At 37.9% G+C, this 27,311-nt stretch overlaps 1 protein-coding gene across 3 annotated transcripts in view; it reads right to left on the bottom strand.

Moving 5' to 3' along the window:
• The window catches only part of BAZ1A (bromodomain adjacent to zinc finger domain 1A), a 64,420-nt gene that overhangs the window by 7,808 nt on the left and 29,301 nt on the right, over window positions 1-27,311 (bottom strand). For 2 of the 3 annotated variants that reach the window (XM_080345016.1, XM_080345017.1), the window contains exons 9-21: window positions 24,797-24,963; window positions 23,905-24,000; window positions 21,942-22,080; window positions 21,347-21,493; window positions 17,818-17,913; window positions 17,465-17,689; window positions 16,660-16,825; window positions 16,277-16,390; window positions 15,011-15,135; window positions 12,792-13,400; window positions 10,015-10,178; window positions 9,680-9,834; window positions 7,278-7,426 (exon numbers count right to left, since the gene is read on the bottom strand). In XM_080345016.1, coding sequence (XP_080201142.1) covers window positions 7,278-7,426; window positions 9,680-9,834; window positions 10,015-10,178; window positions 12,792-13,400; window positions 15,011-15,135; window positions 16,277-16,390; window positions 16,660-16,825; window positions 17,465-17,689; window positions 17,818-17,913; window positions 21,347-21,493; window positions 21,942-22,080; window positions 23,905-24,000; window positions 24,797-24,963 — 2,352 coding nt within the window. The remainder of the gene's footprint in view (window positions 1-7,277; window positions 7,427-9,679; window positions 9,835-10,014; window positions 10,179-12,791; window positions 13,401-15,010; window positions 15,136-16,276; window positions 16,391-16,659; window positions 16,826-17,464; window positions 17,690-17,817; window positions 17,914-21,346; window positions 21,494-21,941; window positions 22,081-23,904; window positions 24,001-24,796; window positions 24,964-27,311) is intronic. The other variant, XM_080345018.1, reaches the window with a different exon arrangement.

Below are 27,311 nucleotides of genomic sequence, written 5' to 3'. Positions count from 1 at the left end.
ATGTATGTTTCAAAATCCCCAAATATTTAAAGAAAGAACCTGGCATTAAACAGACTTAATTGGCAAAAAAACAGCCAAAAGGGCTCTTCTCACCTGCACTGGCCCCAGTATAGTCTAGCAGACCAAGTTCCAGCCCTCTCCCCCTGCCTCAGCGCCTTATTCCTGCCTGCACTCCACCTTCACAAGAACCTGCATGTCTGTCTGGTTAACCAGATGGGGTGACTGGTCTGGCTGAAATAGAAATGTTTCTTGGTATTTGTTAAGCAATGTAGGACACGAGTCTCTGGTACACACCTAAGGGCAAACCAAGCAAGACCTGGAATCCTAATTAAGTCAGAAATAAATGAGGGGGGGCGTGAGGGGGGCAGTGGTGAGAAATTATATTTTCAGGCACGTTTGGTTTGCAACCCAGGCCAAAGTGGCCACAGCAACATACACAGAATAGCAAGAGGGGCAATACCCAACAGGAATGAGCAGCTGGGGATTACAGAAGAAACTGGGTTGTTTGAGAAGCTAGAGAAACAAGAAGGGATAAATGACACCCTGCACTGCTGCTGCTGAGCAGAAAGGGAATTTCTTTATGAATGTCAAAAGCTAATTTCTTGCATTTTGAAGCAAGAAGGTCTGACAAAGAGACAATATAGCAGTACTTTTGATTACAGAGACATGCACAGATTTCCCTTCTAAAAGTGATAGTCCAGTTATTGCTGTGTGATCTCTCGCTGATGAATGATCCGCTCCAGTGTCAAACGCCCCCTCTCCTGCTGCAGTGGCCACAGTGGGCAGAGGAACGGCCTCCAATCCACCTGTCTGCCACAGCAGCTTTCCTCAGGAACAGGAAGAGAAAATATCTAACAACAAATAAAATGAAAGAACAAAAATGAGACTAATTGCTCTCCTGGCAAGGCCTTTCTGCCATCTCATCAACTGGCTGCCAGGATTTGCCTAATCTTGCATACATTTGCATGAGCAGCAAGCAGCACAAGAAAAGCAATGGGAGAAGGCAGAGGATAATCAGGCAACACAGCTTCATAAGTAAAATATAGCCACTTACAAACTGCAAATACAAATCTAGATTTCCTAAAATTTCCTCTTCCTTTGTCCTTAGGTTTCCTGTCTCAAGTTCAGTCTTACGAAGGATAGTGGACGAGGTCCTTTTCACAGCACTGCAGTACATCTCTCAATATATTTTTTAAAATGCAGTAAGAAGAAAATTAAAACTTCTTGTTGGGACACTAGACTGTAATGTGAGACCCACTTCTGCTCTGCTGCAGATTTCTACTGTAACTCTGGCAAAGACACTTATTTTTTGTGTATCTATAGTTTGACAAGCATTTCTTTTGCTGACAATAGCCGCTTGAGCATTATTACTTGGTGGTTTTTTTGACTGGTTATTTTTAGCCTGAATTGGTTCACCAATATAGTTCATCACACCACACAACAAATATTTGCACTGCAAAACTGCAGTTGCAATGTAGAGAGAGAAATTACTGAGTACAATTTGCTTCAGCACATCCTGCTGCTGAGAGAAACAAGCTAAATGACACCCGCTGTTTCAGACCCCAATTTGTAAAATAAGATTAACACTTTTTTCCTCCATCCATCATCTTTCTCATTTAATATTGTTAACTTGGAGAGAGAAACAGCCTCTTTCTTTGTGTCTGAGCGGCTCTACATGGCGCAGTGGGATACCCCTCCGTCAGCTAAGCCTCCCAAGCCTCGCTACAATGCAAATGAAGTTGTTTGACAGATCTATGCACTCATCTATCAATAGCTAATTGAGTTCAGGGAAGGGCTTTCCGTTTTAGTATTTCTAGAAAGGATATGCAGTTGCACAATGCTGTGAAGTTTAAAAAAAAAAAAGGGGAGGGGGAGTGGATTATGTGAACATGCAGATTTCTGTCCGAAAGTGATAGAAAGAAAAGCCTTTGGCTTCAATACCACAATTCCTTCAACATAAGGAGCTGGCTATAAAATTATTATAGTAAAAAAATAAAAGAAAACCTGATAAAATATTCAACACTTTCTAATTCTTAGCAATACAAGTAACATTTAAAATTTACCGTCTCTCTGACTACTCTTGTCTTTCACTCTCTTCCTCTTTTTATCCCCCCAGTGGTTCCTTTCATCTCCTGCATTACCAAACATTAAATTCATAAAGTTATTTTAAATACCTTTTTGAAGCATAGCAGATTATTTTTTAATTAACTGTTATAATCCATACTTGTGTAGCCTAAAAATGTAAAGTGGTTCTCAACACACATATGTGGAAAAAGGTAGGCAGGAAAAGGCAACAGAATGAAGTACAGGGAGGAACTGGACATCCTGGGATTTACTTTGACTCTCACTACAAACAGAATGGTTAACCTGAAAACTCTTAAATCAACCCCCCCTTACACCTTTCTGTCCATCCCCGGTACAAATGGCTACAGAAGCAGCTTGCCGACCACACGTTTCTCTCTCAGCAAACAATTTGTCTGGTGTGTGTTACCACAAACCTCCTCACATCTCGAAAATACAGGCAGTTCACAGGCACTGTCCTCAAGGACCAAGAGAACAAGCTCATCTGTCCATGTGAAACGATGCTTAAGATATTTTCATGCAGGGGCATTCCTAAGTATTAAAACCATGAATTTACTCTCCCAGGAAGTAAGAGCCAGAGTAAACCTCATCTCCAAATGCAAGGTACCTTCTCTGACTGCCTTCTCTGAAGGGTAAGCAAATAATTCTTCATCCGAAAAAACTCACCACTTGCACCTCACTGCCTCTGCTCAAGGAACTCCACAGGGAAGTAAGAAAAGCCCAAGAACAAAGTATGCCTACATACAAATCCTATCCCGGTTCACTGCTGGATGATGTCTGATGCTATTAAGAGGAGGACAATTCTAAACAGAAAAGGAAGTAACTTTGGGAGTAGAGGAAACAAATAATAAAAAACTAGAATGAAATGAATGGAACAAAGACAAGTACAAAGGAATGGAAAAAGCTGTGGTTTGGGGTTTGGTAGTTTTGTTCGGTTTTGGATTTTTTTGTTCCACTGGAAATACGTGGTACAAGTTTAAAAGGAGGTAAATGGTTCGCTATACTGGTCACAAAGGTGCTCCCATGAATTAGAATCCAGCCTTCTGTATGGAAATATGAAGAATGCTTAGTGACTCCAGTCCTGCTCTAGTGCAGAAGGCAGCAGGGCTTTTTGTGGCTGCCTCACTGAGCTCCAGGGCAACCAAATCACTTCATCATTCTATACCTCAGTTTTCACATCTATGTAATAGGAATGATCAGACCTACTTATCCACTGCAAAGTATTTTGAAATTTAAAGAAAAGTAATTTATACTAAAAAAAAAGAAGTAAAATCCACAATTGCTTGTATTTCTTCCCCCTCAAACATATTTTTTTATCTGAGAAGCAGCACTCAGTTTCCATCAAACAGCCTTTTTTTTTTTTTTTTAATATTTTAACTCAGAATTTTTGCAGGAAGAACATGTACTGCAAGTTGCATCCCCCTTTTTGCAGTTCTCCCCAAACATTACCTTGAGCTGGTTACAGAAGGAACAATGAAATTTTCATAGCTAACACGTAACGAAAGGATTTCTAAAATGCAGCTAGAATTGTATGCATTTTTTAATTACATGTTACATTTAATCACCACACAAGATGATTAGCAGCCACCTAGCAGCTCTGCAAGGCAGAGGGTGCCATTTTTGGGGTTTCTAGATCTCCTTTTGCATTGCTATCTTCTGCATCAGTCTTTTCTTGCTCTTCCACTTGAATATTCGGTACGCACCTCAACTCTAAACTTATCAGAATCACCAGCAAGGCTCTTGGCAGCGTGATAGAGCCTCAGAACAAAAACGGTGCAGAGAGGAGCAGCTGGTCCTTTTATTGCTGCGCTGGGTCCCTTTGTCTGTTCCGCACCCTGGAGGCCACTGGGACAAACTTGCCAGTGGCCGCACTGAATTTCACTGCCCTGTCTTTAGTGCTCCAAGCTGTATACAGAGTGAAAACTAAAAATTGTTAAATAGGGCTCCGCTCCCTAACAGGAGCCAAGCAGAGCGAGGGGGCGCAGAGAGGGAAAAGAAACTGCCCTGGCAAAGCAGCAACTGACATACTGACAAAGCATGTTCAGTCTGGTGTAAAGCAGAAATGCACGGGTACATTTTCTACCAAAAGCACTCCCCTGTACTGCTACCAAAACAGAACTCCTAGTGCTTGCTTGACTTCCAATGTTTTTACTTCAGTGGTAATTAAATCAGCCTAACAAGTTGGGTTTCTCAGGTTTAACATTTAGAAATAGATATGCAGGCGTTCTGTCTAGGGAACAGTGCCATTAAATAGTTGGAACAACTATAAAAAAATCCCACCGGTTAGAAAAAATATGAGTGTACAAACACAATGATCTGTATAAGAACAGGCAAACAAAAACAAAAAGCCCACAACCCAAAACCCAGTGGTTACAAACGACAAGCTATTTTCTATCTGAGTACTGCTGGCCACTTTCTAGGAGCCAATGACAGAGGGAACCTTAGTTTTAAGCACCAGACAGTCCCTGAGCAAGCAGCAGCATCCACTTTTAATAAAAAGGTTTAGTGACGCTATTAATGATGCTACCTTGTCAAACTAAGTATGGAACTTTTCTTTCCCTGTTATACATATGGAAGTTGCAAACTAAAAAAAATAGAGCTCACTGTGGTAGCACGCTAGGACACTGTTTCCAATGGGGGAACTTAAGCTGAATGTAAGATCATGCAAATTTTACACACTTGGTTTTTGAAACATGTCAAACACTGAAGATTTGTACCCAGAAAGGGCTGCATCCCACAAGTTTGCCAGATGCCTCTCAAACACACAGGTTTCCTTGACACTTGGCAGTTGCACCTTCTATTTGCATCCAGAAGTTCCAAAGTCAGAGCACCTTTCGTGTAACTGCCTAGCACTCAGAAAAATCAAAGAGGTGTGTGGTTTAAGTTTTCCTTACTACATAGTCACTCAAAGCCATGGCTCCTCCAAGAGCTCTCTAATGACAAAACTAAAATCTTGCCTTCATTCAGACTCATATCCTGCTAAAAGCAGCCCATTACGCAACTGAAAACATGAGACGCTTGGCACCAAAGGTAAAGCAAGGAAGAGAGAACCCGATGCTGTCGCGTAATGGTTAGGGCAGTAAGCCAGAGCTGAGGAGACCTGGGATCCTTCCTGCTCCCTCAGCTATGTAGATTATTCTATACATTAGCATAATCTTACAGCGATACCATTTATCAGAGCAGAAGAGATGCACAGGCACAGTATGGTAAACAAACATGTAATACTTAAGACACGCAAATCACGTAAGATTGTTTTCCCTATATAGTTTCTTTGTCACACAGTATAAAGCATCTAAAGGAAAACAGGATTCCCAAGTTAAAAACAAACAAGAAAGCCCACTATCAACAAAAGGTCAGGCAAAAAACATGAACCACCATTAGATTATGGCAGAGCTGGGACCACCAAAAAAAAGATGCAGGAGGATTGCTAAAAAATTTCCTCTCCATTACTTCAGGGACATCCTTCTTCTTTTAGTCCTTTTCCTCTAACTCATGATGCCCGATGTATGTCCATAACCTACTAATAGCCATGTTCTTCCCCTTACAAGCTAAACTTACAGCTGCGAGCAAGATGCTGTTGCCAAAATACTCCCAGAGAGAGTCTGGAAATGGAGGCATGTACTGTACAATGTATTTACCACTCTGCGTGTGCAGGTTAATATGGCAAACACTGAATGTACTGTCAATTAACTGTCCCAGGCACATGTTGTAAATCTAGTCCTGTGGCAGGAAATAAGCTGCATCATGCCTGGCTTGGAAAGGGCAGACAGCCTTGAGTTGACCAAACACACTTCGCCAAGTAAAGCTTGTGAACAGCTGCAGCTTAAACCACTCCTATGCTCTCCCCTTTCATCTCAATCATTTGCTGTGTTTCCCTCTCCTAGAGGTCATCACACTGATAACAAAAGCCTGTGGAACGGAACCCATGCCTATGTGTCAGTCTCTGGCACAAATCTAGCTCAAACGCATCTTCAGTGTCAACTGATAACCAGGCACCAGACTCTATGCAGGAGCAGCCAAGAAGCAGAAACAGTTTCAGGTCAACTGTGCCACAGGGCACTAATGTCTACTGTTAATATACCAAACCCCACACCTTCATCTTAAACTGCTGCAGCAAAATCTGTCAGAGCCTAAGGATTTTGTACGCAGTCATTATCAGAGGAGAATATCAACGTAAGAGGTGGTGTAGCAGTCTGCGCTCTGGGGCACTGCCAGTCTGTGCTGCACTGGTGACCCACGCTGCGCTTCCCCCAGCGAGGAGCAAAGCGGTGCGGCCCAGCACAGAGCATCACTTGTCCTCGCCACCGCATCCGAAGGGCGGCCTGACTGAGACAGCTGCCTTGGGAAGGATGAACCACCTGCACGTGCTTCTCCAAGACAAAAATCCCAGTTTTGAATTGCAAATGCATCCTAAGGAATCACGGGAAAACAAGTGAATTTAGGCACTTTGGATCTCCTCTTGCCCATAATCGTGCTTTGGTTTAATTTCTTCTTGCAACCCTTTATTTCTAAGTTTTACAGCATGAACACAAAACCCGAGGATCTGAAAGTTCATAGTGTAAATCTTTACTACCTTTTACCGCAAATATTCTGCTATCGCTGAACAAGGTGATCAAGATAAACCAGGCCTACATTGCTTTCACAGAAACAACATAAAAGGGAGGACACATTTTTACCACCTAAGAAACTCATGGTATAGTTGCATGATACACTGGCCTCAACAGCAATGCTGAATTATGGAGTATTCCCCCCAAAAGCTCACTTATTTCTGCCCAACAGTACAACTTGCCTCACAATGCATCCATATAATTGTATGGCCACATGAACAAGATCACTGAAGTGATCCAGGTTAAACAGGCATGTATTTAAGAGTAAAATATGCTGTAAATTAATTAATACATGTAATTCAGGACATGCAGAAAAGAAAAATATTAATGTTTCCTCATGCTCTATGGCCTTGTAACCTGATAATCTAACATTTTTAAATTTTACAATGGTACATAGTAATAGATCAGTTATTTGTTCTTTTCCCCAACATGTCCCACTAAAGCATCCAGCCTTACAAAAGAAGTGAGTTTGGAGTGCATGCTTCTTCTGTGTTCTTTGTGGGGTTTTTGTTTGTTTGGGAGGAGGGGTGTTTGTTACAAAATCTTACACAAAATTAGAGATGTAACAGTTTCAATTCTAAGGCTTACCAAGAGGTGCTTTGAGAAACCTGCGCTCAATCCCTTGTTCTATCTGAAGCAGTGCAGATGCCAAGTAGTGGACCACGTTATTAACTGGCTGAGGAGTACTTGTACTTGTTGACGCAGCACTTGGAGCTTCTGTTTTTAACCCAACAAGTCTAAAATAGAAATATATTAAATTATACGTTTTAACATATTTTGAATTTAATACCATAGATATTTGTACAGGTCTGTATCCAGATTTTTATTTTCACTTCACAGACATGCATGGGCTACACATATGAACAGACAGTTATCCCAGTTCTCATATTTGCTTAATTAGTCTAATAAATCTAGATAAATAATGTTTCAGTAACAATTATCTAAATGTCAAGAAATGCATATGGCAAATTTCAATACTATTATTAAGATTTCCAGAAGATTTGATCCAACATCCACCAGCTAGCTTAGGGAGATTTCTGTGAATTATTTTCCCAATGATTCTTCAGTGAAAACACTTCCAGGAGTGAGGTGTAGCCTTTTAGAATACTTTCATCTGCAGAAGTTCGACTACATATATCCCCACAATTAATGAGATTTTTGAAAAGAAAATTAAATACAACCAGAAAGCATTTTAGAATGTTATATTAAGAATTGTTAACGTATATGTTCTCATCCTTGGAGGATTTTTCTAAAATATTAACTCTCTTTGACCAAAGACTAAGTAATCATTTCAAAGTGTAGTTAATCTTCCCGAACCACAAACATTACATTTAGTGTAGAAAAGCAACTCACACCAAGGAAAATAACATTCAATTTCTACTTGGGGTTTATAAAAAAAAAACCTAATTAAGACTGTCTGGATTCTGCTTTATTCTGGTGAAAGAGCAATGCTTTTGGTTGTCCCTGTTCTTTTTTCACACTTAAAAGTTGTTCATTATATTTTGCAGTCACACACATTTCGAGAGCCTAAAAGCAAACAGAAAAAAAGCTGCATAGTTATTTACATTTCACTAGTCAAACTCCAAGGTCTTAATGAGATGTCACTCGCTCTGAGGTGGATAAAAAGCCCAGCATCAAAAGCGATCTGTCACATGATTTCAGAATCCCATACTCTCTGTTTTAATATGCAAGGCTTTATTAGAGCAGACTTTATTCAGAAACTTTGACTGAGTCAGTATCAAACGGAAAAAAAACCAACCAAAAACGAAGCAACAAGCTTCTGCAGTTGAATTGGGATTTGGCAATGGAGCAAGTGCCCAAGGCAACTGGAGACAGATGAATTTTAGCTTCTTAATTAAACACTGGAATATTTCTATGTTGTGGTTTTCAGGAAGCAAATGTCTAAATTCTGTCATTAATACAGAGGGTGACCCTATTCATTTTGCATGCAAGTAGAGAACTCTGATCTGAAGGACAGTCTTACATGAAAATACTAATTCAGCCAACTGAAATAAAAAGGAAAAAACCTTAAAGAACTTTAAATTCCTACATCCAACACAGCATTCAAGAGTCCACCCAGAAATAAGGCTTTCATAAAAGTGTAATTGCAGAAAACCTCACAGAATACATAAGCAAATAGTATGTTGGTATAATGATCACCGCAAATGAATCTCTTTTCCTGCAATATTTCAGCATTCACATTCTATAGAGACATACAACTGTACATCTATTAAGTAAATTAGATATTTCTGCAAAGAAAGAATTAAATATTTAGAAATCTTCAGTTTCTATAGTTTGATTTACAACAAACAGATATAGTGTAGACTCCCACATCTGTCTCAAATGTTTGTTTAAAAAAAACCCAAACAAACCAACACTATATGAGATTTGAGGTTTCCTCTGTTACTATGCTGCAGCTTGCGCTGCAGAATGATCATCATTCATAAATTATAAGATTGTATCTCTGATGTGCTGCATTGCTTAAGGTTAACCCAGACCGTGGCCTCTTGCACTGATGGTTCTCGCTGTGACTCGTGAAGAGGTACAGTGGCCACTTCAACCAGCAATTTGTTACTATTACCATTTTCCCTTTGAAACACTCCCACTTTTCCCACAAAGTGTTGGGTTTTTGTTTGTTTGTTTTTTCTTCTGGAAAACAAACCAGAATTGCCAGATTAACTTTTCTCTGTGTTTCAAATGATTTTAAAATGAATTAATGTATTACTTATTTGATAACTGATGTTCACTTTGAGCAGTGTAGTATTTGATAGTAGAAGTTGTTGTAAAAATTGGTGTCTTAATCTTATATGGCAATAGAACAGTGTCATTTACAAAACATAAATCAAAGAAAAATGTCACGTTTTACAACTCAACTCTTAAACACTATTCCAAAGAATTTGAGGGTAAAAACAATTTTAAGGTTAAAAAAACCCCAGGGCACCGCTGTAAATCTCACAGGGAAGAGTCATTATTTAAACCATAGCTCTTACCTGTCTTTCACAATAAACTTATCTTGTTCATCAGTTTCCATTTCTTCAGATTCTTCATTCACAGTTTTAATTATACCATTTTCCTTGTTTTCATCGTTCAGGAACTCGTACCGCCCATGTTCTAAGGCTGCTCTCCAAGACTGTCTGTCTGTAACCTGAAGCAAACACAGAAACTTGAAGTTTCTAAAGAATCAGAGGCCACAAACTTTTACTGCCAATTCCTGTCTAAATTTAATTATGCTTTCAGTAAAACCCATACCATGCAAGAGTTCTCATTCAAGCTACAGACTTGATGGCACCACCATTCTGCTATGTATGCTACAATTCACAAATACCTTAATAGCCCCCAATGTTCCTTGATAGATCCTGTCTTCAATGTCCAAAAGAAAGTCTCGAAGTCTCAGCTCAAGCTGCTTCTCTGCAGATACATAAGATCCATCATGGGCATTTGACATCCTTCCCCGTCCTGAAGAAGGTCTGATGTCACTTTGAGGTTTGTCTGCAAAAATACCGAGTAACTTCATGTTAGTGGACTTTCTTCCTTAACGTGGCTGCTGTTGGAATAAAACGTAGCACAGGGCTGAACAAACTGAAGGCACAGGTTCAAAACTCCCTTCCTGTAGGGACAGTTGCCAACACCAGCAGCTCCATGACAGCTGAGGCACCTGACCCAACCACACGGAGCAGAGTGTTAAGGGAAGACCTACGGATTAGCATCCGCTCATCCCAACACAAAAGATGACAAATTCTTGTAAATTTAAAAGTCATTCTTTCATCTTAAAATGCTTTCTGAAGTAGTAGATGGTCAACAACTGCTGTAAGTGCAAGGAGGAAAAAAAAACACCAAGAGAAAGAATAAAGTCAAATTTCTAGCATTTTTCATGTTCAATGGTCCTTACTTTACAGGAGAACTCCTCAGTTTTCTTTCCTGCATGGATCTTTATCATGACAACATTTAAAATAAGCATGTGCAAAGGATAATCACAAAAACTAACAGAAGAAAATATAATCCCTTTTAAAAATCTAACTTTAAACCAAAACTAACAGATCAAGATGACACAGGCACAGACTAGACTGATTGTGCCCTCTAATTAAAGGCTGGGAAAAAACAGAACAAGACAGCAACATAATTTATGAAAAAGATGGGAAGAGCTGATGATAGGCAGTCATGCAGAAATCTCTTCATAAGAGAACTGAAAATTCATGCAAAAGCTCAAAAGCCACAGGAAAGAGCTGAAAGTATGCCCAGATCCCAAATTAGTGCTTGTAAATCTGCATAAGTGGCAAATGTTTTGGTTCCCAGGATTTATATTAAATTCTAGGAGTGCAGTGATGAGGAGGTAAATGCAAAAGCTTGGAGGTATTTAACAAAAAATTACCATAAAGCTGTAAGGAAGTACAGGATGAATTTTCTAAGGTGCTCTCGACTGCAGAAACAATTGCCTGTAACTGAAAGTAACTATGCAAATATTCTCAAAATGTATACTCATATACTCTGATGTCTGGATGTGAGAAAAGTTTTTTGGTTTAAAAGAAAAGGAAGAAATTATTTTTTTCTTGAGCAAAACTGAAACAGCAGCAATTGGCTTGCTAACAGTTGGTGAGGAAATGTTAATGGATACTGGAATGAAATCAGGTAACAGCATGTATCAGTTTTATTTCAACACTCTTTTGAGTGGGAATTAGAAAACAGAAAAGGGCAGTTTACAGCACCAGAGAATCACTGAGTAGTTCCCATTTGTCTTGTAAGTCATTTGAGTGAAGACAACAGGGCAGCAGCCGAAGTTCACTGCAGAGAAACTCCCTCCCCAGCACAGCTACATGTGGGCACCTACCACAGAGGGGAGGTGGCACTGGTATTAGAACACTGCATTTGAATTGTCTTTCTATTAAAGTGAAGTTCGAAGCTGGTTTTTTGTTGGTTTTGTTTTTTAATCAACATTATGCTACAATTCTAGCATAGAAAGAGAAAAATCTATGATTGGGAAATCAAGTTGCTTCAGGACAGAAAACAACATACAAAATATAAGGGTGCAGCAACTAGAAAAATAAGGAACTACACATACAAACACAAATATATGAGAAAATGATAGATTTTCTCACAAAAAACACAAACATAGCCATAAGCCATGATGCCTCCAAATAAAGCTCAATTACTACACAAGAACTCTGTCCTGTGCTAGTTTCTGTCAAAAGAAATGGTAAAGCAGTTACAGATTTAGTAGTATTTGATGTGTTTGTGGCATGTTCTGGCACATGCTCTGCAGTAAAACACAACTCAGCTCTGTTGTGAATAATTCAGGTACACTAAAATCCTGACAGTAATCTGGCATAATTCAAAACAAACTGCAATTTCTTAAACATTACCCTAGCGAGTTTCATTTTAGTAACATACTCTACCCACCAACACACCACAAACAAGCCAGCTGCGATCTTGTGTATGCAGAATTTTATCAAGGATTGGAGCTAATGCCTTGCCAATAAATGGCAAAATACTTGGCCACAGAACAACCAACAGGCTACACTGTTTTTTCCTCCCAAAGCTTTTAGTATGACCCTGTAATATGCTGTCATTCCCTTCTTCACAACAGGCCAGTAAAGGCTTTCAAATAATCCAAAGCATTATAATGTTGGCAAAGAACCTGCCCTGTTCAATGAATCAGGGTAGTAATTGTGTCCCTTTGCAATGTTTCTGTCTCCAGTGTCATATCTGTGTCTCCTTTCATCATACTGGAAATGAGGACATCAGATGATCAATACTATGATTTGCCTTCAGCAGGTATTAATCTTTATTCTCCAGTTAATCTATTCCCAAAGCTCAAATTACTGCCTAAAGATGTTTGTTTAAAAGCCAATCCCGTTTTAATAAGCAGTGAGATAACAGAAAAGTTATTGCTCTTTTCAGGATAAAACACCAGAAAAAAACTAAAATCTATCATGGGCAGAGGGAAACAGGCCACACACCAAACCTGTTTTCTGTAGACTGAAATAATGCTTAAGAATAATTCATAATTCTTAGGAATTAAAATTAAACGCGAATTAGAAGTTTCTAGAATATTACATAGAAATTACAGCCATGGAAGCAAATTAAGATCCGGAACTCCTCATTTACCTGGAATATGGAACTTTTCCACAGGAAAACTGCTTAGTTGTTCATATATTCTACTTTTTTCTTGTAAAAGAGTTTCTTTTAAGGCACTCTCCCTATGTCCTCGGGAATTGAGAGCCTCTAGGAGTTGGTCCAGTTGCTCCCGAGAATTGTAAAAGCACCAACGGTTTGGTTTATATACTGGCCTTGGCACTTCTACAACAACACTGGTGTGTGAATCTTGGTCAATATTGGAGGTAGATTCAGAAGATTTCAAAGACTCTCCAGTTTTACTGAATACCTGAGGTTCATTTGTGCAAGACTGTACATTATTCTGAAAGGAAGAGGTTCGAGGCAGCAACATATCTTCTGTGAGACCAGAATAGTCCTCTTCTATAAACAATCCAGGAACAGAGGGGAAAATCCAGTAGCGTCGGTACAGACGGTCACGACCTAACGGGGTGATATTTGTGCAGGCTGTTGCATTCTGAATCTTTTCTAACAGTTCCTTCTCTTTCTTTTGTTGCTCCTGTTTTAAAGCTTCTTCCTCTTCAGCAGTAAGAGGTTCACTCTTTTCACAAGGGGTCTCTTCTTGTCTTGTAAATTCTTTATATCCATTTTGCCCTCTCCTTCCTAAAAGTTAAGGGAAAAAGAATGTTATGAAGACACTTTTAAATTTTTTCTTTAACCAAAAACTCAAGGAAAGGGCGGGTTTTGGTTCTGTCCCTTTCTGATCAAACTAGTTAAACTTACCCTGTCAAAGACCATCAGCTCAGTCAAGAAACAATACTAGTTTTGTCAAAGAAAAATTCAAGCGATTAACCCCCTTCTCTTGATAAAGAGAAAGTTATCTTTAGCATACTTTCACTTCGCAGAAACTAGACCAAGTCTGACAGTTATTTTTAACACCATTAAAAAAAAAAAAACAAACTTAAATTGTATTATAAAAATATCATGATCAAGTAAACTTCTAGCAATTTCATTATTGAATATGAACTACGTTTTGGACTTAATTTATCATACTCGAAATGATCAATTAAACCCCCCCAAAGACCTCAGGCAAAACCAGAATCCCTATATAAGAGCTTTTATTGCAAACTCAGTTACACTACTTTATCCTTTTTTTTTTTTAATATATATACACTACTATTTTTTACTATCAACTTATATCAGCTGAAAATATTCCTGTTGACATCTTAGTTTACCAAAGAATCACGTCCTGATAGTCATCTAGAAAAGCACATCTTGTAATTAACACATGCAATGGTGAAAGATGCTGTCAGTAGTCAATTTCTAGCGATTTCCAGGGTGACCTCCTCTGTCTCCAGTTGTAGGAATGAAATAATGCTTGTCTGCCCTCCACACACAATGTCTCAAACACGGGCATTTGAGAAACTTGACATTCTCTTTTAGACGTCATTGTTTTGCTATCATAAAGCTGGAGGAAATATTCAAACCTCCATTACTGAATGACTCAGAATTTCTATCCCAGGTACTGTTAGGAACTGTACAAGATGTAGCCTTAAGTCCATGATCATCCAGGACTTTCACCGGCACAGACACGAGCACAAGGCCTTCATGGGAGAAAGACACAGATAAGGTAGCAGGCCAAAGCCATCAACAATTCATCCTCCTGTGGCAGTATCTATGTTTAATTACAAATCGCAGGCTGTGCCATTTACTGCACCACAGCTCCTACTAGCACACTGTTGAGGAAATGAAATCTGTGGAGAAACCTAGTTGTACTCTTGTACAGAAGTTATGTTGCTTCATTAACAAAGGCAAATGAAACCAAACCACTCAATGTAACATTTTCTTTCAAAATACCTGTTGTTTTTGCGGCTTCCTAACAATCACCAAACCCACACCACACCCTGTTAGATGAGACTCCTAGAACTCCTTGTCTTTGAATGCACTGCTCGTAATTGTAATGGTTTGTCCAGCAACAGCCCGGGCTCTTTTTTAGACAAAAGAGGAATCCGGAAACCAAGTATGGAAGACAAGATGAAACAGAAGTGTGAGACACCATACACTTGACCACTAGAACTGCATCAGGCCAGCTCAATTCTTAAGAGCCCATTAGGATCATGTCTGGGTGGGTTTTCTGTTTTTCCTTCAAAAAATCTACAGGAAAGATTGATACTTTATAAGAATTTGCTATAAAACCCAGGAACTTCCCGGGCGCTTGCACACGTGTGTGTGTGCATACATGTACACAAATGAATAAAACATTATAGCATTACCTCTCCCTCGTTTTTTGTTTGGTCCCAGCTCTTCTTCATCCTCTGTCATTGTGTCCATGTCTTGCTCTTTACGTTCAGCTTCTTTGCTCTCTGTACTAGTATCAAGGTCTTCCCGTTCCTCCTCCCTGACACAATAAAATAAAGGTAACTAAGTGATCAGCCATGTATTAAAAGCTGAATGGAGTGAAGAAAATAGACACTAGAATACAGCATCTTCTATACAGTGTTTACCTTTCAGAAATATTTAAGCTACTCAAAGACCTATAATGCTTTTTAAAAATAAACTTCCAAGTCATAGAATGTATTAAAATCCAGAAGAAACCCACTAAACTATAAATGGGAAGTTTCATATTAAAGATTAAAAACTGCTCTTTGCTATTCACTCTTTCATTTGAAGAGCATTAATATAATCAGATCCTTTCTGGAGACATTTTAGTGAAGTTCTACTAACCTGAATTATTTTTTTCATGACTAAAAAAATGTGTTTCCTCCTCAAAATGTATACTATTTTATAAAATGCTTATTACACCTTTCCCCTTTATTTAGCAAATACAATTAAAAACCTACAGAACTACACACAACCATTAAAGGATAACTTGGGTTTTCTTCAATTACAGCTTCAAAAACATAGCACAAATCTCTCTTTGGCCCATGCTCACCTTTTGCTAGCAGATTTATTTAACTAACTCCCTTCCTCAAGCAGGTAAAGATTAAGTGTTGTATACACACTTTGCTTTTTTTCTGGAATCATATACAGGTGCCTGTGCATGAATCTTACCACCTGAAACCATACAGTTTTATTAATAGAACAAAAAACCTTTATTTTATGGAAATCATCTGAGATAACACAGCATTTTTTTAAAATGCTATTAAATTTGATTCATAAACTGTTATGTGAGGTCAGTATTATCTAGCTCAGATCAATTCCTCAAATTAGAGAACAAACTAGAATGGTCTGTTATGAAGATATTCACAGATAAGAAATAAATGCGAGACAAAAAGTAATACAAAAAAACCCCCAACAAATTAGATTTTGTAAATTTCTCATCAGCTGGTAAAATTATGAGTACAATAAAAGTTGATTTTAAAAGAAAATCACTTTCATAAAGCAGTTCTACTAGGAAGAAAAATAAAATCAACAGTAAGGGCTATATATTTAAATATAACTTCATATATGACCACATCAAGGAAAATTACATAGGTAAGGTCTGGGCACACAACTGAAGTGCTGTATCATATATGTCACAGTAATACTATGTATCATACCCAAGAGGTACTTCCACAGCAGGATTTCTTTGCTCCTCTTCCTTCAGCTTTTCTTGTTTCTCTTTCATTTTTAACTCTTGTTCTTTTAACCTTTCTTCTTTCCTCTTACGTATCCTAATAAAAAGAATACAGAAAACTAGTTGCAATTCATCTAGTATCTGATCTGGCCACATCTTTCTTCTTTTATACTACCGCACCATCTAAAAATAACAGTAACATAGGAAAGGACAATGCTTAGCACAGTAAAGTTTCACTCCTGTTTAGGGTCTCAAGAAAACAGTATAAAACACAAACACTGCTATTTTTTCTCATATGCCTTTTGAAACTGAGGAATTAATTTAATTTGTAGCAACAAAATTTAGCTTTCCATATCCTGGTTTTACCTTGCTGCTGCCGCCTCTCGTTCTTTGCGATGCTGTTCTGCCTTTAATTCTCTGAACTCCTGTTTTGCCTGTCGTAACACGTCAACAGAGTCCTCAATGAAATCTCGAGTGGAGACGAGAGTCAGAAGTTTCCCACAGAGGGCATGAAGGATCTTCATCTTTTCTCCTAATAAAATTGAGACCAATTTTTATATTTCATCATACAATTGATAAATAAGCCTTAATGGTACACATTCCAGACTGAAGATGGGTTCTCACTCAAGAAAAAGCAAACAAACATTATTAGTGCACCAGCTGCACTTGCAGAGAGGCATTTCCTGAAATACCTGCTTTGCTCAGAGATGCAAGCCTTCTTTTTTGATTTATTAACTTTTAGATAAAACAATCTTCAAAACTGAAATAAAGGAACAGCAGATAATAGTTTTTTTCTCCATTTCCAAATAACAAACAAAAGAGCCAAACCAGAACAGTAATAAAAAGCAGGAGATGAATCAAATACTGAGATCCTTCTCCCGGAGAGATCCCCTTCTGCAAGTAAAACTGACTTTTTTTTTTTTTACAGTATTTTTAAAAGCTCCTCAGAAGTAATGAGACTGCCTTGCTCCACCTATCTCTGATCTGGTGGGATCTGCTGCTTGTCGGGGCTGGAGCACAGGGGGTGGTCTAGGTGACCTCCAGAGGTCCTTTCCAACCTACATTATTTTATAATACAGTACATTTTGACCATCATTGATCTGAAGCAGTTATAAATCTGATCACCTGATGAGCAATCTAATCACCTCTAACATTTACTGTCCTTTATTACCTGGCAACAAATCATACACTGAGGTACTTGAAAGTTTCTTCAAGAGACCAGGATTACTCAATCTCAGTTCCATGCAAGCATCATCAGTAGCATCAAACCCTCCTCGTTTCTGGTAACGGTATTTTGCATTGGCTGATGTTACATCAGCACCCGACGCTAGAATGTGAAGTCTGAGAATCTCAGAAAGAGTGCAGCTATCAAGATCCAAGTTTTTCAAATTGCAGCCTACAGTTGAGAAGAGTGAACAGTTATTTTATATAAATACTTAAATTCATATAAATATAAAAAATGTGCTTTAAAATACAGAGCAAAATAAGAACAGTAACAAAACAAGAAGTGAAACCCACACATACCCTGATGTAACTGGGGCCATGCAGCTGCCAAAGTTGCAACTGCAGACAGTGCAGATTTTGTGGGGTCTGCATCTTCATCCAAAGCCTCTGTTAAATCTTTAAGGAAATAAACACTTTATTCTAGTGCAAATTAAAACTTGTACTGTGGAGGGGAGGAAAGCAAGCCGTTTTTTAAAAGTTGCAGACAAAGCGAAGGGGGCCAATATTTACAAAAGCATCAATGTATTCAAGACTCAATTCAACATCCAAATTAAAATTTACACATCTTTAAATGCAACTAAAAATCCAACTAAAAGCTAAGGACATGCACCACATGCTACACACTGTTTTCCCTATGTAGAAGCTGTTAAAGCAACCCCAATGCACAAAACATGCACAATGGCAACATAAAAACAGAAACAAATCCGTAAACACACTTGAAAGCTAAAGCAAACAATGCAAGAACACCTCTATTCTATCATTATTTTGTTTTTAGGAAAAACCACCTAAACCAATCAGATACTGGTTATCACCATTCCCTTTATACTTTTAATCTGTAACTTAGATATAGCCTTACTGTTCTGCGCAAATACAATTACTAAGGCATGACAAAAAAAACTGTATTTCACCAAAGCAGCACCTGCACTTAACAAGGAGCATCGCACATCAGCGAACTGACCAAGGAAGCAGAGCAGTGAAAGGGAGAAATGGCAAAATTCCTGTTTCTTAGACAAGTTTCCTTAGCACATACAGGTATTTCTCCAGAGGGCTGGCACAATTCTTTCAGCCTTGTATACTGTTTCAACAATTTCACTTTATTCAAGTCCAAATCACTAAGCAGTTAAAAGTCACCAAGTCATTTAAGAGCCACAAATCCAAACTGAGACTATATAAAAAAACAAATCCACAACAGAGTCTTGTATGATGATTGATGTTGCTTGAAAACTCTCACCCAAACATTGCAAAATTAACCTCCACACCTCTCCTCTCACTGTATCCGCGTAACAGGGTTTGAGAAAGTATTATGCACACCAAAACCCCACATTCACGGTGTTTTCTGTTGCAGAAACACTGCCTGTACAGAATTGAAGTGAGCAAAAATGCTGACTACTACTAGCTTGGTTCACCAGAATTACAAAGCTGAGAACATGCAATTCTTTTACAAGAAAGAAGATGTCTAAACAAGAGTGACAAGAAATGAAAGTTCAAAGGCAAGTAAAAGATTAAGTGCCCTGCCCACAGCTCTGCTGAACTACAAGTGAAATGGCAGATTTTTGCAATTGCCAGCCCCATATAATCAAATTAAAATACAAAAGTTATGTCACTTTTTTTTTGTGATCAGTTGTATGAATAATTAAGAATCTAATCAACTATTCTATGATTACCTGATAATGATTACCTTGCTTATATTGTCCAAGCAAGGCTCTCAGTTGTTAAAAAAAATAGTTTAATTGCTAAATTCAATGGTAATTAAAATACAGTCTATATTTGTTAACTTCGTATCAAATCTGTAACTTTATTCAATTAAGAAGAGCAACCTCTATTGCTGAAGATAGTGTGCATGTTTTATATAAGGACATTTTATAGATCAAACATAAATCTTAAGCATGAAAATACACAGTCTTCAAGGGAGGAATTAAAGGAGCCTTCCTGTACCTCATGCATCTGCCTTTCAGGGGAACCACAGGATTCACTTGACCTCAAACTGGAAGGGCTCTTATGTTCCCATCCACCTCTAATGAAATACAAGATATGAAGGGTGAAAGCTTCTACTTTAACTAGTCAGCAGTCTGGCAGTCCATAAACACAGGACACACTGGACTGGACACCAGCACGGTGACAACATTTGTCTTCCCTTCCACCAAGCACCGCAGAGGGTGAAAGAATTGGGAGAAGTCTTAGACCTCAGATTCAAAACACAGAAGGTACATAGCAACAGTAACATCTTAAAATATTTTCAAGGCTCCCAGTCTGGTGCTTCTTTCTACCTCCTCACACTAACACACAGTTTTGAGGGACCATAACTAGATGCTCAATGAGCATAACAAAGCAGTCAGACCAGTTCTCTGGTCCACAGCGAGGCTTTATAAATAACTGAGCTGAAATAAATAGGCAGAAGCACCTTGCAAGGGCATTAAAAACCCAAATTGTGCAGGGCAACATACAAAATACTGTAAGTTTGTGTTATTGACAAACTCTTCCCAAAGCACTAGATGGAGTGCTCTCTGGAATGAGGCTTAGAGCATTCACAGACCATCGATCAAACCACTGAGCTGCCTGAACACAGAAGAGAAACACGTGACTAAGGATGAAAACACATATATAGTGTTCCCAGACCACATAAATTTGGAACCAAGCCTGCAGTTCCTTCTTATCAGTGTTTAGTGTACAACAAATGCCTCTGAAAACGGGGGCAACTTCAGCCACAGAGTGAAGAGCAAAGGCAGAGTAACTGTGAGAGGTTGAGAGAGGTTCTCCTCCCCCTCTACTCTGCCCTGGTGAGACCACATTTGGAATATTGTGTCCACTTCTGGGCCCCTCAGTTCAAGAAGGACAGGGAACTGCTGGAGAGAGTCCAGCACAGAGCAACGAAGATGATTAAGGGAGTGGAGCATCTCCCTTATGAGGAAAGGCTGAGGGAGCTGGGTCTCTTTAGCTTGGAGAAGACTGAGGGGTGACCTCATTAATGTTTACAAATATATAAAAAGTGAGTGTCACGAGGATGGAGCCAGGCTCTTCTCAGTGACAACCAATGATAAGACAAGGGGCAATGGGTACAAACGGGAACACAAGAGGTTCCACTTAAATATCAGAAGAAACTGCTTCTCAGTAAGGGTAACAGAACACTGGAACAGGCTGCCCAGGGAGGTTGTGGAGTCTCCTTCTCTGGAGACATTCAAAACCCACCTGGACACATTCCTGTGTAACCTCATCTATGTGTTCCTGCTCCGGCAGGGGGATTGGACTAGATGATCTTTTGAGGTTCCTTCTAATCCCTAACATTCTGTGAATCTGTGAAAAACACAGATGGCAGAACCTAGGAGTTGTGGATGCACACCAAGTCCTGACGGAAAATGAACATAAAATTCTTCATTTTAACTGTGCTGGGGATTTTTAGTTTTTAATCTAGTCAGGTCCAGATTTTTTTTTATAGCTACAGATAAAGACCTTTGAGAAGATTTAGGAAATTGCTTTGTTTCTTGACCCTCAGGAGAAACATCTAACAGTGCTAAAGGAAGAGGTGGAAAGTGAAGAAGAGTTTTGCCTCACCGCCAAAACATAAGCAGTGCTGTTAAAAGCTTATTATGCTTTCTTGGATATGATTGTAGTAACAATGAGCTTGTTTTTTCTCTATTCCCCCACCTCAACCCCACCCTCCATGCCCAGTTTAAAGCTTTAATTTCAGTTAAAAGAGAAAAAACAAGTCAATTTGCATACAATATCCATGCATAATAAGACAAGGTTAAACAAAAGAATGCCATAAATCATGCAGTTTAAAGTTAATTCCAGTGGCATTTCAGTTTTTCAGCAGTAAAATTAAGTATCTGACCTTTGGTCTCAGCATCAGCTATTTGATCTTTGGCCACTTCCTCTTCCTCTTCGGCCATTGCCTGAAAGATGGCAGTCAGGAAGAAAAACAGCAATTCACATAGTGGGCCTTCAGTGTCATTTCCTACAAGAGCTTCCTCTAAAACTTCTGTGAATAAAGTTTAAGAAGCGTCACTTTTACTGCAAAGTTGGAAACAATTATGCACTGAAGAGCGAAAACATTTTTTTTTTCTTCAGGTATGATAATCAAGTTACTGTTCCATAACTTATTACAAATATTCCTAAAGTGATTCTGTCACGAAGAGTGCTGATAAAACAACATTATTTTATAAATATTTAACTGCAAGAATAAAGTAGAAGTAGACATTTTAATACGTAGATTAATAGCTTCTACATTTAAATTAATTTTGATTTTATAAACACTGCAGAAGTTGACTGTGAAAAGTGGATTTATATGCACGTGTAAGCACCGACATTAAAGCTGTACAGAAAAAATTTCAGCACTAGTACTTGGGTGCACTTAAGATATTCAGTTGGTTGGTAGAGGAAGGGACATCACAACATCTGGGCACCTTGCCACATAAACAACAACTTGCCTAAAGTCACTCCTTCAGGAAATTCATCTTGAAGATCAAAAAGTTCCCCAAAAGCATATAAAAACTCCAAAACCATCAGAGCATCACCAAAGATCTCAGGAGGAAGTCTCGTCTTCACTGGCATTGGAACAGGAAGTTCCTGTAATCCAAATGGGACAACTTAATATTGCATTTGGTTTCTGCAGAGTACACAAGTGATTGAAACTAGCCTATGATTTTAAGGAGTGTATCTGTTGGGTTTCTTTACATTTTACTAAAAACAGTTCTGCAAGACATATAATCAATTATTACAGTAACATCTGTGGTAGTACTGACTTTAAAAACTGAAGAGCATGCAACATAGACATAAATCTTTTGAGATAAAAGTTTATTAATGTTTGAGAAGTTGAATTATTTTGTATCTTCCTTTAAAGGAATTCAAACGCACTACAAGTCAATAACACTGGCTGTCAAGATTTTTCCTTTAAACCTGCATTATTTCACAAGAGTTTTGAATTTAATTTTGGTGGAACTGTCCAGACAAGCAAAAATAAACATACTCTTTTAAAAGTTACTCATTATTGCTTGCAAAGACAAGCAAACAAAACCCCATCACATTCACATAAAACCGCACCCATCTAATACTAGGATATGCAAGATCGTGTCTAATGAGCCAGTGTTCTGGTACTTGGGGTTTTATGTTGGTGAGGCAGTTATGAAAGACATTTTAAAGGGAGCTCATGTAACCATGTGACAAGACCACTGAACAGAGACACCACCTCCAAATCTCAGACAACAGTGTCTAACACTGAGTTTGACTTTCAAATTAGTATCTTGATGTAACTCTTCAAGATTTGTCTTCACTTAACATTTCTTAGCAGACAATTTCCAGAAGGATGGCTCCTTTCCACAATGATGGCAGTTCACAAACATTAACAAGGAGAATGCCAAATACTGTGCTTTGAGAAGAACACAGTAAGGTATTTCACGCATTTCCTGAAAATGGATTTTTTTTAAAAGCAGTATACAGGTGGATCTTTCTTCTTGCTTTCTCATCTACACCTATCTGTATTCATATTCTTGTCAATGTTGACTGCAGTGATGACACTACTTTCCCACCCCTCCCTGTTTCTTTTCCAGTTGAAACACAGCAGCACTGTTTTGCGGAGCTATCTCTCATTTTGACAAAGTTATTCCCTTTCTTCAGTTTCCTCTTCTCTCTATGCAGCTAAGAGTTTTTCCTCACATATTCAAGGGCCTATGCAGCTCTCCTTGCAAATATATTCATTCTTGTATTCCTCCCTTGTCCTCTTTGCACTGTCATGTTTCCCTGTGTATCTCAAATAAACCTCCGTCCTTGCATTTGACAATTTTCCCTCCTTCACTGTCCCCTGTGGCAACAAATCATAATAAAGTGTACATAAATGTGTAACGCTAGACAATCTTCCATTATGTACAGCCACACTATATTCTTGTTTAGAACATTAAGTTCTTTTTGGACATAAATTCTTGTTATTTTCTCCAGGTTTCTAGGATCATTCAGGAAGATGCTCGTTAAGCAAGGATGCTGTCAGAGTTTAAATCAAAAGAATGCCACAGAGAGTAACATGCTAACGTCCTTTTACATTTTTCAGCCAAAAATTTGGTTTCTTCGTTACTCAAATCTTTTAAGTAACTTGGGTTTATTCTAGGTGAGACCATGTTGTACATTTAACAGAAGAGTCAGGCATACTGAATACCTTCCACTCAGTAACATCAGCATTTTAAAAAGACATCTGTTCTATGTTAAGACTGAGAACAGCCTGTAAAGATTTTCTGGAGGGTGAAAATACAGATGCAGGTGATCCTTTTAGCATCGGCACTGGGAAATATTACACGACTGCAGGTGATTCACAACCCCGAGCATTCAGATCAGATCTAGATCTGCCTCTACATTAGGCACCCTGTAAAGTGTAAGTTTGAGCAACTCCAAATTCAGTCATACCTTAAGATCATCACACTCCATATCTTCCCTAGGCTTACTCCACTGTTTCAGGTATTCCACATATTTTCTTTTTTCTTCACGCAGCTTCTCTCTTTCCTGAAAGAGAGCGTCACAAATGTATTTGAAATATGGTCAGATCACCCTACTATAGTTTCTAGAACTGCCTCCTTTATGATTTCAATCACACCGAAAAATAAAATGAAACCTTTTTTAATTAAAATGATTTGTTTTTATAAGAAGATACTGGCAAAAATGTTTCAAAGTAAACTCTGGTAATACTTCGTTGAATTAGACATGTTTGGGTTTGGTTGGGTTTTTTGTTTGTTTGTTTTGTTGTTGTGGTGGGGTTTTTTGCTTTTGTTAGTTTTTAATGGCTGAGAGAAATAAAAAAAAATCAAAACTAAGAGTATTTATTAAAAGTTGCCACAAAAAAGACCATCAAAATTGATCGTGGATGTGGCTGTGGTGAAATATAGTGGAATAAATAATTTCTTCACATTCAGAGTGAAAAATTCCAATTCAAAGAGAAACCACATGGAAACCCACAACCATTTAATATGCTGTGAATCTGATGCCGTAGAGTCTCTAACAATTAAGTAGAAGACAACCATCAAATCAAATCCTGTCACGGGTTATTGGCAAAAAGCTCCCACCCCATCCCATTAATTCAGAATTATGTTCAAAGTGAACTGTTTGTGAACTAAAATTATATAGAGAATATTATCCAGAAATACAAATCCATAGTCATTTAACTGCCTATTCTTCGAAAGTACATTTCTATGAACTGAAAACTGTTCATGGAAAATAACTTGAAGCAGACAGCAACTAAGAAACAAACTAGAAAGACATTCTCTTGTTCCTATATGAAACATATAAACTACAAATGCATTACTTTTTCCTTTTCTATTTTGAGTCTCTCTTTCTCTTCTTTCTTCTTCATCCTTTCTTCTTCCACAATCTTCTTTAATTCTTCTCTCTTTTTTTCCTTATCTTCTTTTTCCTTTTTCCTAGCTTCTATGGCATTTGCCTTCTCTCGTTTTAATTTAGCTTTTTCAAAAGCTATAAAGGAAAAAAACAAACAAAACAGTTATTTTTCTTTTATAAAATGTTAATTTTATCTAACTGTGCTAAACAAACTAGTCTTTTTATAATTACCATATGAAAAAAGATATTGTTATGACACCTGAATTGTTTCTATGCCAACCAGAAATTCAATCACTTGAAAGTTCTTTAGAGAACCAAAATTTTAAGCCTAAGTATTACAGATGTTTTACAAGGTTGTCATCACTGTAATAAAGTCAAATTTCTGTTTTCATACGTATACAGAAGTTTATTACTTGTGCATTGTTTTTTACCAAGTGACCTATAAAGATGAGAATCAATTCCAACTGCATATAATTATACCAACATAATTAGTAATGATTGTCTAATAAAAGCATGTCACAACTAGGTGTGGCACATAACCATGAAATATTTATGATAGTAAAAACCTTTACATAAGTGATCTTTAAATACATTAATTACTGAAAAGCCAATACATTTGAAACCTACTAAGTATTTCAGTGGCTTTTGTGCAAGTTTTACTTCTGCTACACAGTTTAAGATTAACTGGTAAAAAAAAATGTTCTTGCCTGAGGAGATCAGATTTCTTTGCAGTTGTCTACAGAAGAACAGCAGGATACAAATTTCCACTTTCTGTGACAGACAATGTCTGTCAATGTACACACACACACTAACAAATAAAAGGGTATCTAGGGCGCTTCCCATTTTAATTGAATAAGCAAGAGAGCTAGAATCATGAGTGAAGAAAATGAAAAAAGATCCTTCTGTTACCAAGAGGATGGCACTCAAAGACTTGGATTACATTTTCCTATAAAGTTCTGAAAATAGGTTAGATTGTTTTTACAGATAGCTACTGTACATACCAGCGACAGCTCTCACCCAGCAAACAACAGCAGTAAAGCTGAGCCCTGTAGGTTTCTACATATTAAGGAGGCTGATTTTTCAGGGTACTTGGTATTTTGCTACCTTTTTACATTATTAGTGAAGTACTACAGCAGCTCTTTTTAACATACTTTATGAATGTCAGTAATTGTCATTCCAATTAAACATTATTTACAGGTTAAAAGTTTAGATTAATATTCTATTACATTAATATAGTATATTTGAAAGCGTACTTTTAAGTTCATTGTATGGATGGTACCATACTTTTTAAACAACCAGTATAATGTGGTACGGGTTTCAAATCAAAAAAACCTGCATCTTAAAAACAAAAAAAATATTTTAAAAGAAGGAGGTTTATAATCATGGGCCAACATTGGGCCAAAACTGAACAACACAGAACATTTGACACCATGATATTTTTTAATTATTACTTCTTATTTGATGCATCTATCATAATTTTTTGGCCCCAGCAAAGAACAAAAAGCATTTACAAAGTCTGAATATCAGCATGCTCTGACAGCTTTCTAGTGAGGTGGCAGAAAATGCAAAGAACACCTTTGGATCTCCATGTCATGCAACTTATTTCAGGGCTGGTTGCTCTTTCATTGTTTGAAACTATATGTTTCAAGGCTGTGGGGGTTTCGGGTACAACAGCATAAAACGAAGTTAAAAATTAAGCTAGAATGTGTCTTAACTAGCCTTCTAGAAGCTGCAGTTAATGCCACACACCAAAAAAAAAAAGGAAGCAGCTCTGACGTTCATGAGTGATTACCTTGTTTTGTGCTGTCCATTCCAGCACATAAACAGCTGACAATGCTGGTTGTGCAGAAAAGTGGACGCACGCGTTTAGTGGAGCCCATTAAGCCCCAGTGTCCCCACCTCCTAAGAAAAGGCCCTAAGTAGTCTCAGACAACTTTGCAGTTACTTAAGAAGATGTTGGACTAGATAATTTCCAGGCACTCCTGCCATCCTAAAACATTCTGTGATCATGGAAATGAGAAGCAGAAACCAGAGGTTCACTGAAACATTTCCACAGATGAAAGCCTTTTGTTAGGAAGGACATCAGTGCTTGCAATCCAGAAGAACATGTCCTTGTCTGAGCTTTGTCTCCTCAAGAAGATGCACCAGTTCATCCAATTAAATCCATGCAAAAGGTATGTAGGCCCCCTTACTTCATTTGAAATAAAGTTTAAATAGATCAGAAGCAGGTCAAAATTCAGCCAAAATAATTCCAGAAGTCCAAAATAAAAACCTCTTAAGTGATTTGTGCTCTCTTAATTGGAAAAATTTGTAAACAGACTGTAAGTAATCTTGCAGAACATTTAGACATATCTTAAATATCTACTTATAGACATCTTCAGAAGGACTCAAGATTTGCTTAAGGATTATTATGGGTTTAAAAAGCACTGCAGTTCTTTTAAATTTTGATGTCATTTTCCATTTATGGATTTTCTTCATACAAC

This window comes from Nesoenas mayeri (genome assembly GCF_963082525.1).
Source record: "Nesoenas mayeri genome assembly, chromosome: 5".
Taxonomy (NCBI): Eukaryota; Metazoa; Chordata; class Aves; order Columbiformes; family Columbidae; genus Nesoenas; species Nesoenas mayeri.
Note: the sequence above shows the minus strand (reverse complement) of the source record. Positions and strands in the feature narration are given on the sequence as shown.